The sequence below is a fragment of the Morone saxatilis genome, unplaced genomic scaffold (genome assembly GCF_004916995.1).
Source record: "Morone saxatilis isolate NCDOM2014 unplaced genomic scaffold, NCSU_SB_2.0 Contig4, whole genome shotgun sequence".
NCBI classification, from domain to species: Eukaryota; Metazoa; Chordata; class Actinopteri; family Moronidae; genus Morone; species Morone saxatilis.
Window position 1 is genome coordinate 16,307,728 of NW_023339984.1, and position 13,635 is coordinate 16,321,362.

The following is a 13,635-nucleotide window of genomic DNA, read 5'->3' on the forward strand; positions in this document are numbered from 1 at the left end:
ATTTCTGTACGAATTTGCAGTCTTTTAGGAGATATAACAGACTTATAAATTAAAATTTGGAGTTGCTAATTGTGCTGCAGGAGCTGATGACTCACTGTCACTACTGCAGCTACGGAAGCTCATCCTCTCGTAATGAGCACTGGTCAATTTTGGCATTAACTTAATAAATATAATAAATTAATAAATCATTAAATAAATAATTCATTTATAATTACTTTTAATCTGTTAAATAAATGTGTTTATAATAATATAGAAGTAGGAGTTTACAAGAGATGCAAAGTGCACTTGTCTGGACTTATTATTATTATTATTATTATTATTATTATTAATCCTCTCTTCTCTGTTTTTCCAGTTTTTTAGACCTGGTAAGAAACAGTTGCTCATAACCAAACTGCCGAGATATTACGATGGCTGCTACACAGAGGATGACATTGCCAAACTGCTCATGCCATTTGGGTTTCAACATGAAGATGAGAGCCTCTATGTTGTTCCTCAGGCATGCATGGTAGGCACCAGGTTATTAATCTGCATTGGTTTGAACTTTACATCTAAAGGCATTAGAGTCGCAGCAGCAAACGCCTGCCGTCACTTCATTGTTCTGTATTCACATCAGGAGCATTACCAAAGTCTGGCTCCAGCAGGGCCCACTTTACAGTAGCAACATAAAATCCTAAAAACTCCGGTATGCAACCTCCGGATGTTTTTTTGTCAATGTGACAATGATATAGAATTTATATTTCCTTCATAATGGTGCTTAAAAGTCTTAAATTTAACCTGCAGAAACCCTGTTTTATTTTTTGGATCACTGATCACGATATTTTATCCTGTGTGAGATTTTAACTACATTTAATGAGGTAATATGCGACTCAAAACGAGAATTAAACAGTTCTTTCCGTTTTTCCTCTTAGGCCTTCGTCCGGGTGCCGACACCGGAGGCTGTCCATGAAATACTGAGATTCTCCAAAAAGCGCACTGGTTTCAAAAGGTCCATACTCGGATTTTATGTAGTGGAAAACGGCATTACAATGAAACCGGTGAGCACATATGGAAATAATAGCGGATGTTCAGTATAGTGTGTGTATATATAGAAATTGTATTATACAGAAATATGTAAAAAATCTTGACTTGAGCCGTTACAATCAGATATTCTACAGGTTTAGTATTTAATATAAATATCCATTCATACAAAGGCTGTCTAGAGTGTATTGATAGCACTCTTTAGGTGTAGGTGATCTGATGTATTGTGGAGAATGGAGTCTAACAAGGCCTTCTGTGATGTTTCTGTTTTAGTTTGGATTTTATAAATCATTGATGAGGGTGATGCAGTCTGTAAGTAATGAACACACACACACACACACACACTCTGAATTCCTCGTCATTTCTAAATTGCTTTAAATTTTGTTGGTAAAAAGTTTAAAAGAGGTTGTGAATATAACTTTGTGCATTCAGATACATTACAAAGTGAAAACTCCCCCTTTTTAAGAATTCTTACTTCATGCGTTTGTCTCACCAAAATATTTAATGTAATAAAAGCTGGAATTTATCAACAGTAATGTAAAACAAATGAATTCAAAATGAATTGCAACTATGCATTGCAGTTCTGTGTGTCTCTCTCTGTCCACGCCTTTGGGATGTTCACTTTCTGTTCTTCATTCAGCCTGTGATTGATGACGGATCGAGAACAATCTTCATCAAGAACATCTCACAGACTGAGACCAGGAACCTCAGAGAAGCAGTGAAAAAAATCGGTTTTGTCAGGAACTTCCTGCCTCTCCTCAACAAGGTATAAATGCACACATACATTTCTGTAAGATACTTGAAAAGAAACGGTTAAGTCACGTTTGCGTGCGTGTGCTTGTGTTTTCCAGTTATTTATAGAATTTGAGTCTGTTCGCGATGCTGATCGGCTCGGAGTTTGGTACAGCCTGCTGAAACAAGACTCTGGACATGTAGTTCAGAGGCTGAACACACCAAGCAGCAGCTCTGTATCACTACGTAAGTCTCTGTTGTAGGAAATGGAAAAGAACGTAACACCCATGAATCATGATATAAAAGTAACATTTGATACAAAGGTTATCAATACCAGGAGATAGAGAGAGCAACAGCTCCTCAACTGTGTCCTGGTTAACAAATGCAATGTTATTATTTACTGATAACAGTGTTTTAAGTTTAATCAACATCATCTAATTGCATCCAAGACCTTAAACTGTCTATTTTGTCAATAAAGAAGTTGTTAAAATGATTAGCTACATCATATAATATACTATTATTATCATTACTACTACTACTACTAACAATAATAACAATAAGTATTAGTATTATTATAATAATTACTTTGTATAGCATTAAAAAATTTGCTTAACATCCACATTAAAAACAGCAGTAATAAAAAATAAGATTCAGAGCGTAATACGAGTAAACAAATACAACCAAAAACCTTCATCTTTATTGGTTTGTCACTCCTCACATGTATTCAAACATGACACTTTTTTTTCGTATGTCGTTTCTGCAGCACCTAAACTTCCTGAGAACGCTCTGCCGGACAGCAAGGATGCTGTTGCTGGGCATGCCGGACAGCAAGGATGCTGTTGCTGAGGCAACTGTCCCGCCAGTCCAATTTGGCGTTCCACATGGCAGCATTGCTCCATTTTGGGTCACGATGAGAACTCGTCCCTTCCTCTTCCCGACCATGTCTCCTTGGTTCATCATCCCAGGTAAGAGAGACATTTGTCTTACGTAATCATTGTGGGTTTAATACTGCCAAATTTACCATGTTAATGTTCTCACTGTGTGTTTCAATGTTCATTTTTAACTCCAAGATCACCTGACCGTCAGAGGGAAGGACGACATTGAGGTAATCGCATTTTTCTATCTTTCTACAGTGCTGCATGAAAGTATGTGAACCTCCTGAGTATGTTGGAGTTGTCCATTGTTTTACCATTATTTCAGTCAAAATTTAATTTGTGATCTTGCTCAATTTGCAAATCATGTTCATGCACTTTGAAAAATGGCTTTTATATGTTCTTGCAAATGCAATCTTCATATGTGAGAGATAATATTTAGATTTATGTGACAGTGTTATCAATTTCACCCAATCTCAAAGTTTGTTTAGAAAGTGGCTACACCTTCTTTTTGGTGTACAAAGAAAGCCCCAGATCTGTCCAAAAAAAACTCATATTTTTTTACACGTTCAAACCTACATCGCCCAACTTATTCACATTTATTCTTTCAATACATTCTGATATATGAGCTTCTTGCTCACAGTTTATGCTCATCTGCAATGTCAATCTAATCAGACGTCAACACGTACCAAACAGTTGAATCACTGTTAACGACACATGAATTAAACTTGGGGCTTTGAACATTGTTTCTTCTAGGAGGCGAGACTTAAGGGTTCCAGGCCCACAGTCATGTTGACCGGTTTACCAGTGGGAAAATACACGCATGAGGACGTGGCCAAGCTGGTCTGGCGGTATTTCCCCAAAAATAACCTTCAGTCCTTGTACTACAACGTCATTGTCTTAACGCTGCAGAGGAGGGTAAGGAGTAGAAATGGAAGACCGTTACATCCACAAACTTTATTGTAATCATAATTTTATTATAGTAATGTTTGTATAATTTAATGGAGCTGTTTGAACTTTTTTCTTTCCTGTCTTTCCTCTCTACACCTCCAGGCTTTTGTGCATTTCGACAATTGGACTACGTCCTGCGATTTTGTCCGAGCTAACGTGAAAAAGAATTTCAAAGACTGTAAACTTGGTGTCCACTTTGTCTTGCAAGACATGAATCCTGAATCCAGTGAGGTATGGACACTAAAGGGGAACTCTGGGCTGTGTTACTGTGCCAGAATCAGGATGGGATAGAAAAATCAAGTTTTAGAAACAGTTGATACTGCAAATAATTAATTTCTTCTGTAGAAATTTCAGAGGGAAATAATATCAGATCATCATTGGTGGTCACTCAGACGAGTATGACAGTCCTTGTGGGTCTTCAGGTGGGCAAAGAGGTTTATATAGACCCACTTATTTTGTAGTGTGGACACGAGTGTAAGGTACAGGTTGTTGACATTTTGATGTGTTTTTGTTTTTTTTTAACTTACTTGACTTACTTGAGTTTCCTGAGGCACCTCTGTTGGTGAATCTCAAGAGTCTACAGGTCCCTGCTAGATGTGGTTCATGTTTCTAAGCCATTTATGACAATACAATTTTCTTTTTTGCAGGAGATGATGTACAAAAATCTGATGAAGTGGAGCAACGCTGTAAGTCATTATTCACTTAGTTCTTGAGTCCAGTGTAAGCTGCTATCTTTGCAACTTTGGGCCTTACCACCAACTGTTTCTGGATCTTTAGGGAGTTCCAGAGCCAAAGTCTCTGGAGGAGCGGTTGCTGTGTGTGGAGATTTCTGAGACGTCTGTGGACATCGTCAGGATGGTCATGGAAGTGGTGTCGTCCATCGCGTCCTTTGTCGGCTTCCTGCCGCTCGCCAACAGGGTACAAGAACACAAACATCTGCACTTCTCATATTTTAGTGTTGAGAGAGCAGCTGTGTAAGGGTATAATGTCTTGAAAAGTGTTAAAGGGCATTGAATTTGCTGTAGTTTAGTTTTTGTAGGCCTTAGAAGATTACACAGGTCTTAAATAGGTTTTCTTTACTTCCATAGACTAACATTATTATAACATTCATAACAACAAATCCAGATGTGTCATTTGTTTCACATCTTCAAGTGAATTCAGTCATTTCACACTCTTTGTCCTCCTTCTTCCTCAGATCTGCATTGAGATGGCTGATTCCAGCGGTGTAACAAAGGTGGTGGAGAAATACAAAACCTTCTCACCAGAATCTTTACAAAAGCGCGAACTTTGGTATGCATGTATCCTTTTATTTTTTTATTTTTAAAATTCTGCGTCATGGTATTGTATAACATCACACTTGAACTCACCAATTTCTTCTTTTTCTCTCTGCAGGAGTAGAGTTCAGCGTTTCGAGACGTGAGTATATCACTTTATAGAGACATGTTACCAAAAGCATGACGGTAATCATTGTGATTTTTTTAGCTGGTGGCCCCAAGTCACATTTCATTGGTTACATTTATTTCCCAGAGTTCAAGACAACATTAGTTGATTAGTCAATTGACAAAAAATTAATGGGCAAATATGTTTTTAATCATTTAAGCAATTTGTAAAGCAAAAATGGCAAAACATTCTCCGTTTACAGCTTCTCCAATGTGAGGAAACCAGCAGATTTTCTGCTTTTAAATCATTGTAAACTAAATATGCTTGGCTTTTGGAAACGTGGTTAAGAGACAATAGGGATTTTGATATAAAAACACTCAACTTGCTGTATTTGTCATAAACTACAAGAATACTGAACAATTAACTCGGGGACAATGAATAAGAACCTGTATTTCTTATTCTTTAACAAAGTGCTGCATTCAGCCATTTTGTAAGAACACTCCTGCTTTAACTTGCAACTGACAATCCTTTTCTGTTATTAATTTTAGTTTGAAGAGCCTAAAACAGCGTCTAGATGATGCCAGTGAGATTACAATAAACTTTGAAGATGACACCATCAATGTCGTGCCTGAGCCCCCAGCTGTGAAATGTCAAACCCAGCCTCCTTCTACTGAACCTTCGGATAATGGGTCACAACCTGCTCTGCAAGCCAGTGGTCCTTGTGGGTCCAACATATCTGAGCCCATCACAGACATTTCTACAGCCACAAATGATGTAGAAATGGAGGAAGATGGTGAGAAACCAGCAACTGAGCTTGCCATAAACTCCACAGTTGGTCCAGAGGCAAATAAAGATGTAGAGGAAGCAGAAGTAAAGGAAGAAGAGGGCTCATTAATAGTTTCTATTTCTCTTGCTGATGTAACCTGTGAAGTCGCCAGTGGCCCTGGTGGATCCACCAATTCTGAACCATTCACAGAAGGATCAAGTGCTATCACCACCAACAATGTAGCAATGGAGGAGGATGGTGAGAAACCAGCAACTGAGATCGCCATCCACTCCACTGTTGCTCCCGAGGCAAATGAAGATGTAGAGAAAGAAGAAGTAAAGGAGGAAGAGGGCTCATTAATAGTTTCTATTTCTCTTGCTGATGTGACCTTAAACTCTGCAGTCGGCAGTGGTCCTGGAGGATCCACCAATTCTGAGCCAATCACAGAAGGACCAAGTGCTACCGCCACCAATAATGTAGCAATGGAGGAGGACGGTGAGAAACCAGCAACTGAGATCGCCATCCACTCCACTGTTGGTCCCAAGGCAAATGAAGATGTAGAGAAAGTAGAAGTAAAGGAGGACGAGGGGTCACTAATACCTTCCATTGCTCCTGCTGATGTGACCTCGACCTCTGCAGCTGCCAGTGGAAACACAGTCCCTGCTGCTCCCAGCTCTGTCCCATCAGCCACAGCTGCCATGCCTGAAGAAACCATTGTAGAACTTCCACAGATTAGCACGGACATTTTCAAGGTTCTCATGGCGGCGGTTCACCAGCGCAGATTTGCCCGAGAGAGCAAGTCCCAGAGCCAGGAGAGGTCCCAGAGCCAGGAGAGGTCCCAGAGCCAGGAGGGGTCCCAGAGCCAGGAGAGGTCCAAGAGCCAGGAGGGGTCCAAGAGCCAGAAGGGGTCCCAGAGCCACGAGAGGTCCAAGAGCCAGGAGAAGGAGGTGAGGCCTGGCTTTAAATTTCACTCTTCAACTTTTACATACAGAGTCAATTTAGAGTCAATGGCTTTAAATGGCCCGTGCTAAGATAATATTAGTGGATATGATATTAGAAAAGAACAAATATATTTTCCATCACATTCTTTTCCCAAACACACATTCAGTGACGGCCATGGCCGGAGGCATTATGTTCAATAACTCAAAAATCCTTTTTGGTAATTTCTTCTAAACTTGGCACAAATGTTCAATCAGACTTGAGGATGAACTGATCAGAATTTGGTGGTCAAAAGTTGGTCAGGTCACTGTGACATCATGAAACATAGTTTTGGCCATAACCAAATAATAAAATAATTGATGACCATTTTTCAGACAATAAATTGGTGAAGCTTTTGACTCCCAAGTTCACTTTCACCTCAAAATGACCCTGAGAATTTTTTTTGTTCATACTTCAAGAATTGATTCAGTAATAACACCAGCCTTATACTTTAATTTGCATCTAAATGTGAGACAACACTATACTGTTGATCATTTCTGCGTTTATATTCTTTAATAACTGAGATATGGAATGTTTGATGGAATTGAGCTTCAATGATTTGCAGTCGTCCAAATGTTCCTCATCCCTCACTACACGTACTGCATTCATTGTTAACATACATAAATAGTATAGTATAGTAGACTCTTTTCATGGCAACAGAGAGAGAGGCGGAAGGTTTTGCCTACTGCAGCTTGAGCTTAATGTTACCTTATATTAGCTATTCGCTAGTAGTGGGTGGTGGTCACTAAGATGATTCATAAGATTGGAAGTGGTGCCCCCTTTCACAGTGATGTTCTGCAGACAGAGTTTCATCAGGTTTTCCTCAGCACTCTTATAAAATATACGACCAGACTCAGTGTTGTCGCTGCCTTCCGCCATGTTTTCCTTGACGCGAAACTAACCCACGTTGCATGCTGCGTTTTCATGCCTGCGTCCAGGAGACTGTTGTTAATTTTGGCTGATGCCTGAAAGTATTTAATGTAAGGTTATTAAATACATTTCCTCACATTTGTTTCATTTTACTAATCAAGTGTTTTGGTTTTTTTTAGTGTCCCAGCAAAAACAACACAAGTTCTGTAACTGTAATGGCTGAAGACAGGCCTCGATGGTATAAAAACAGGCCTCGATGGCATGAAATGGTAAACAATCCTAATCTTCTCACAAACCCCTTGCAGTCCCTCTTTTGATCTTACTTTCCCTTTTATCTGGGATTGAAACCGTCAACCCCGATGATATGATTTTCTCTATGACAGTTCTCCTTAGTGCTTTTCACCAGTATTTATCCTGATTAGTAACCTGACTCAATGTTTCAGTGATTAAATCCTTGTTTTTTGTCCATCCAGGTTCAGGATGATTTTACAGATGACACTTTATCTCCACATGCCTATCTTTTTGATGATCCAACTTTCAACATGGAGGACTTTGTCACTGTTGATGAAGTTGGTGATGACGTAGAGGACACAAGCCTCGAGCCTCGTAGCTCTTCCTCGTCCTCCTCCAGAGCAAGAAGAAAGAGGCAAAGGTCATCCGGTAACAGGCAGACCCCAAAAAGATATTCGAAACATTCTAAGGGCTCAGCTTCGTCCTCATCCTCCTCAAAGTTGAATAGAGGTTCAAGCTCTTCTAATTCAAACTCTGTGTCACGAAAAAAGTCCACGGACTTATCTGAGCCCTCCAAATCTCCTACCAAACCCTCGTCCTTTGCCAGTGCCAGTGTCAGTAAGCCCTCCTCCTTTTCTTCTACACTGTCTGTTAAAATCCCTTCCTCTTCTGGTCAGAAAGCACAACAGAGCAAGACAAAATCTCCATCCAAACCATCAAATTCTCCATCCTCCAGTTGTAGTACTCGCTCGTCCTACGCTGCGCATGAAAGGGAAACGATAACATCAGCAGTAACTGTCAAAGCATCAATAGAGACTAATCCAGAGCCATTTAGAAAAGAAGCAAAAGCCACAGAGTGTGCAGTGGCGATGTTTGACCACAAAGTGTCAGCAGAGGGCATTGCTGCAAAAACAGAGACAAAAATAGAAACATCAGAGATGCGTCCACCTCCACAGGGACAAGGGTTTGAGTTGAGTCAAGCCCAGAGTCTGAGTGTGTTGACATTAACATCAATCTCCAAAGACCAGAAGACAAGCAAAGAAGAAGATGATGATGTTGACAAACATACAGAGGAGGAGGATGGTGAAAACTATCAAATCCTTGATTCACTCAATGATCAAATGGATGAACAGATGAATGACTTTGACAGCGTCAACGATAAAGGCAAAGCCCGCCCAGAGGAGTTGGTTGGTTCTTTTGAAGACAGTGTTACCAAAGAACAAGCAGCTACAAGTCAGGATGACAGTCGCCTGGTCCAAGATGGCAGTTCCACAGTGAAACCACTGTCTGAGGAAGATGTAGTTCCAGTAGTCGACAAATCTGATGATGCAGTTAAAGATCAGGAGATAAATAACAAAGACAATTTCCAAGTGTTGGATACAGGTAGGAAACAAGCTTCAATGGGCAACGATGATGGGAAGACAAAAGAAAAAGAAGAGAAGGACAAAGAGAAAATGCTTCCAGCAGAATCCTGCAAAGATCCTGATGACCAAATCCCAAATGAAGACGAGACTCTTCAAGACCGTGACGATGATTGTACTGAACAAGAAACCTTTGAGATATTGGATTCAATTGATGACCAGACTGAAACAGAGGAGGGTATCCCAAAACGTAGGTCCATAGAGAAAGAGGAATGTACATATCAGGTAATTGATTCCTTGGAAGATCAGCCAATGACCACAGAGTCAGAGACGGACAACGTGGAAAGAAGGGCCATGAAACGGGGGGCGACTACTCAAAAAGATGATGGACTATCGAAGAAACAGGACAGGACGGTTAGAAAGTATGAGACACGGACGAAGAGGGACACTACTGCAGGAGTTTCTAAAAAAGACAAAGAGACCACTGAGGAGATGGTGTTTGAGATAGTGGATTCTGTTAATGATGAACCGGTTCAAGAGGCTGCCACCACAGAAACTTCTGGTAGAAGAAGGAGTGCAAGAGGAAAAAAAGAGGATAGAATTACATTGAATCTCACAGAAGCGTCTGAAAAACCTTTCAGGGACGAAGAGGATACATATGAGATTTTAGATTCTGTGGAGGACAAGACTGCACATAATGAACCAACCGTAACAACAAGATCTACTAGAGGAAAATTGGAAAGAACAGTTAACAAAGATACTTTGAAAGAAAAAACTCCAACAAGAAGGAGGCACACTCCTGCCAGAGAGTCACAGGAACTAAACAAGGAAACAACACCAAAGAAAGATGAGAAAGCCCTTCCGAAAGAGAGCTCACCAACAAAAAAGAGTGACATTGTAAAAGAGGTAAGTGAGGAGGATGCTACCTTTGAAATACTGGACTCTGTGGAGGCCGAGGTTGTCAAGGTTGATCGGCCCGCTGGACGACACAATGGTAAAAGGGGAAGACCAAGGAAAGCAGTTAAAACAACTAAAAAAGACAATCTAACACTGAAGAAAGTTGCATCTGAAAAAATGGCTGATGAAGAAGAAGTGGAGACATATCAGATTCTCGATTCTGTGGAGGACAGCGGATCTCTCGCAGGATCAGCCAAGAATGAGGAGGAGGAAGAGCCTGTGTATCAGATCGTAGATTCTCTGGAAGACGATCAAGAAGAGCTGACACCCACAGAGGTTTCTGACAATGGAAGGAAGGAACATGAAACACCAACGTGTGATAGCACAACTGTGGAAACGTCTGAAAAAGTGGTCGTCAAGAAGATGGTTGATGGTTTCCAGGAGACACAAGATGGTTCATCTGCTGCCGGAGGATCTGGTACGAGAATAGATAACCCTAACCTGGACCAGGTGAGCGAGGAGGAGGAGGATTACCCTGACGACACAGCAGAGGAGGAAGAACTAAGAAAGAGGCAAGCTGCCACAAAAGAGAGGCAGTTAGCCAAGGAGCGAGAAGCAAAGAGGACAAGGGAAAATGAGGAGAGGAGAACCAGGGAGCAAAGGAGTCGGAGCAGCAGAGGACGAGGCGAACGGGAATGAGGAGGTGGAGGTAGACACAACGGAGCCTGGTGACTCTGGATGGGTCGGGCAGATGAACGCCAGAGAGGAAAGAGCCGTGGGAGATCACGGAGAGAGAGCTGCAGACACTCGTCACTCTGGACGGAGTTCGTAGAGGAGCGAGGAGGACTGGAAAGGCCGAGCGAAGCACGTGGAAGACCCCCCCACTCCACCCCAGGAGGCGAATCAGAGGACTCCTTTAACCCAGAGGTAAGATTGAGATTCAACATTACGCTGAATACCTTGTATAAAAAACATTTATAAAAACGACAAACAACAAGAGAGTACCACTGATGCTGAAAAGTCTCGTTTGTCTGTTTTTAACGACTTCTGTGACTCTTCCTAGATGAAGCTGGCGATGATGATGAGGAACGAGCAGTCCCGCACGCAAGAGCGAAGCTGAGAAAACATCAAGATCTGCTAAACGCAAACACGATGACGACACAGGTGTGTGTTATTCTGACAGTACACAGTAAAGTATACTTACACAGGTATATTTTACCCTCAAGAGAACTATTGATTGTGATTTCAAACCAAAAGACCCTTTTACCTGCAGATATTTTGTCTTGTGTAAAAGTGTTTGTTGCTTGTTTGTAAAAAGGTTTCTGTGTTGATGTTTGCCTGAAACTTTAATTTATTTATCCTGTTTTAGAGGAAACTATGAACTTTGTGACGGTTGATGAGGTGGGAGAGGTAGAAGAGGAAAAGGAAGTAACAACCAGGACAAGAGGCAGAGCCAAGAAAAAAACCAGACAAACCCCCGGTAACACAGACATCTATACCTTTTTATATAGTCGTGTACAATCTCTAGATACTCAAACAGCAATATTTGGTTTCACTGTTTTTCAGTGATGTAGCTCTAAACCAGGAAACTTTATTAATATTTGTATTTTACAGTTTCCTTCATTCATTCAATTCATTGTCTTTTATTACAGTAAGAAAATCTACCAGAGGGAAAAAAGTGAGCGCCACAGACGAGAGAGAATCTGACGTACTGCCTCCCACTTCACTCGACGCCTCCTCATCATTGGACAAAGATCCGTCTACGTTGTCGAGCTGCGACCAGCCGAAGGTCCAGAAGACTGAGACTGAGGAGGAAGCAGTGAGCCAAGCCCACACTGATGCTGCCTCTGCTGAGAACCAAACACTAGAGGGAGGTGTGGAGGAGAAGAGGAGGAGAGCAGGGCTGACATTAAAGGTACAGAGAGCTGATAGAAGGACGGACTGAAGCCATTTACAATTCAGTTTTATTTGTATAACACCAATTCATAATACAAGTAACCTCAGGACACTTTTCAAACCAAGCTGATGTCTTTAAATCTAATGTGAGATTATCTGGGCCTCAGTTATTTATGGATTGTTGTTTCTGTAGTTGTGAGTAAACAGAGGAGGGAACTTGTCGGACCCGAAGCAAAGAGATCTCGTTCTCAGTCTCCTTCTGTCGCTGCTGACCTCAAACTGCCGGCATTCAAACCCAACAACCCCCTCGGTGAGACACTAACACACTCCTATTTTATCTGAAAATGACACAAGATGCAAATGTTTCATCACTTTTTTCCCTCCTGTTTCTGCAGGTGAGGAGTTCATGGTCCCTTTATCTGGGTTCTTCTGCAACCTCTGCTCTGTTTTCTATGAGAGCACCGCCAAGGACGTCCACTGCAGCAGCCAGATGCACTACGACAACCTCCAGGTACACACAGACACACACACACACACACACACATTTAAACACACTAAAACACTCACTTGTCCTCACAGTTTGTGTTTTTTCTTTCTTTTAGAGACATTATCAGAAGCTTCAACAGAAACCATCAACGAGTTCAACGTGAAGTTCTGAAGGGAGTTTTATTTATTCTTATTGTTAAAAAGTAAAGCTGGGTGGGTGAAACATCTGCAGCTTTACAGTTGGGGTGCCTTTCTCCCGCCACAGTTGCGCTGCATCATTCATGTTCTGGAGGAAACACGAGCCGAGTTTTACTACAAAGTCAGTAACGGTTACATATTAGAGTTTATAGCTTTAAAAAACGTTAGCTACAAGACCTCTTTTAGTAGTTTGAATCACCACAAACAGGAAGAGTAGTAGGAGGGTCAACTGGAGAGACAATAGCATCGGACCTTTTAACAAACAAATTAACAAATATTTTTATCATGTTTTTTACGTCGTTTTTGTTTATTTCAGGTCTTTTAATGTCGTCATCTTGCGTCCCCTTTCTCTGCTCTTGGTTCAGTCAGTCCGTCCAGGACGTTTCGATCGCAACATTTCCATTTCTCAACTACTAGCGATTATTTTATATTTTTAGAGACTATTTTATTCTAAGTTGCCTTAAATTTTTTATAGAAAAGCTGCTTGTCATTTTATGTATCTTAACAATTAGGTTCTTGATGCAGCACCTTTTGAACGTATTAACTTGTTTTTAAAAGTGTAGAAATCAAACTGAGAATTTAATCTTGTACATGATGTAAAAAGGTCCGACAAGCGTGGACCACTGTAACGTTATAATGTGAGAGCGAACAAACACTTTTATTGTTCATAAACAATAATTCCCTGAAAATGAATTCTGTAATGTTTCACTGTGACAGTTTGGGATGTTTTTCTTTATTTTTCTGAATTTGCAAGTTAGTCCGTTTTTTTTGTACCAAATGTTAATTTGTTAATTAATTTGTATTTAAGCTGTTTCTGTTGTACAGTTTGTTCAGTTTCTATAAAACTAAATAAAAGCTGAGTGTCTCACGTGGTTTCTGATTACTCTTCATTCACAGTGGGATTAAAATACTTAATGTTCGTGTTACAGGTGAGAGGCTGAGTACAATCCTCAACCTGTCAGTGTAATGCTTCAAGTTAAATTAAAGGGGAACTTGGCAA

At 40.7% G+C, this 13,635-nt stretch overlaps 2 protein-coding genes across 2 annotated transcripts in view; one reads left to right on the plus strand and one right to left on the minus strand.

Moving 5' to 3' along the window:
- Positions 1 to 13,507, plus strand: part of LOC118338507 — a 24,675-nt gene extending 11,168 nt beyond the window's left edge. Inside the window, 24 exon segments of the mRNA XM_035675818.1 lie at positions 353 to 505; positions 909 to 1,034; positions 1,291 to 1,329; positions 1,658 to 1,783; positions 1,869 to 1,995; positions 2,513 to 2,535; positions 2,567 to 2,714; positions 2,820 to 2,854; positions 3,378 to 3,539; positions 3,675 to 3,803; positions 4,220 to 4,258; positions 4,350 to 4,490; positions 4,768 to 4,862; positions 4,965 to 4,988; positions 5,501 to 6,665; positions 7,746 to 7,835; positions 8,040 to 10,740; positions 11,142 to 11,219; positions 11,425 to 11,535; positions 11,708 to 11,938; positions 11,941 to 11,970; positions 12,145 to 12,261; positions 12,347 to 12,462; positions 12,554 to 13,507. Of these exon segments, the coding sequence (XP_035531711.1) occupies positions 353 to 505; positions 909 to 1,034; positions 1,291 to 1,329; positions 1,658 to 1,783; positions 1,869 to 1,995; positions 2,513 to 2,535; positions 2,567 to 2,714; positions 2,820 to 2,854; positions 3,378 to 3,539; positions 3,675 to 3,803; positions 4,220 to 4,258; positions 4,350 to 4,490; positions 4,768 to 4,862; positions 4,965 to 4,988; positions 5,501 to 6,665; positions 7,746 to 7,835; positions 8,040 to 10,740; positions 11,142 to 11,219; positions 11,425 to 11,535; positions 11,708 to 11,938; positions 11,941 to 11,970; positions 12,145 to 12,261; positions 12,347 to 12,462; positions 12,554 to 12,637 (6,090 nt within the window). The 3' untranslated portion in view covers positions 12,638 to 13,507.
- LOC118338509 (zinc finger protein 638-like) overlaps positions 12,818 to 13,635 on the minus strand; it is a gene marked incomplete at its 5' end in the record, with an annotated part of 18,061 nt that continues 17,243 nt past the window's right edge. Inside the window, 1 exon segment of the mRNA XM_035675819.1 lies at positions 12,818 to 12,864. Within this exon segment, the coding sequence (XP_035531712.1) occupies positions 12,818 to 12,864 (47 nt within the window).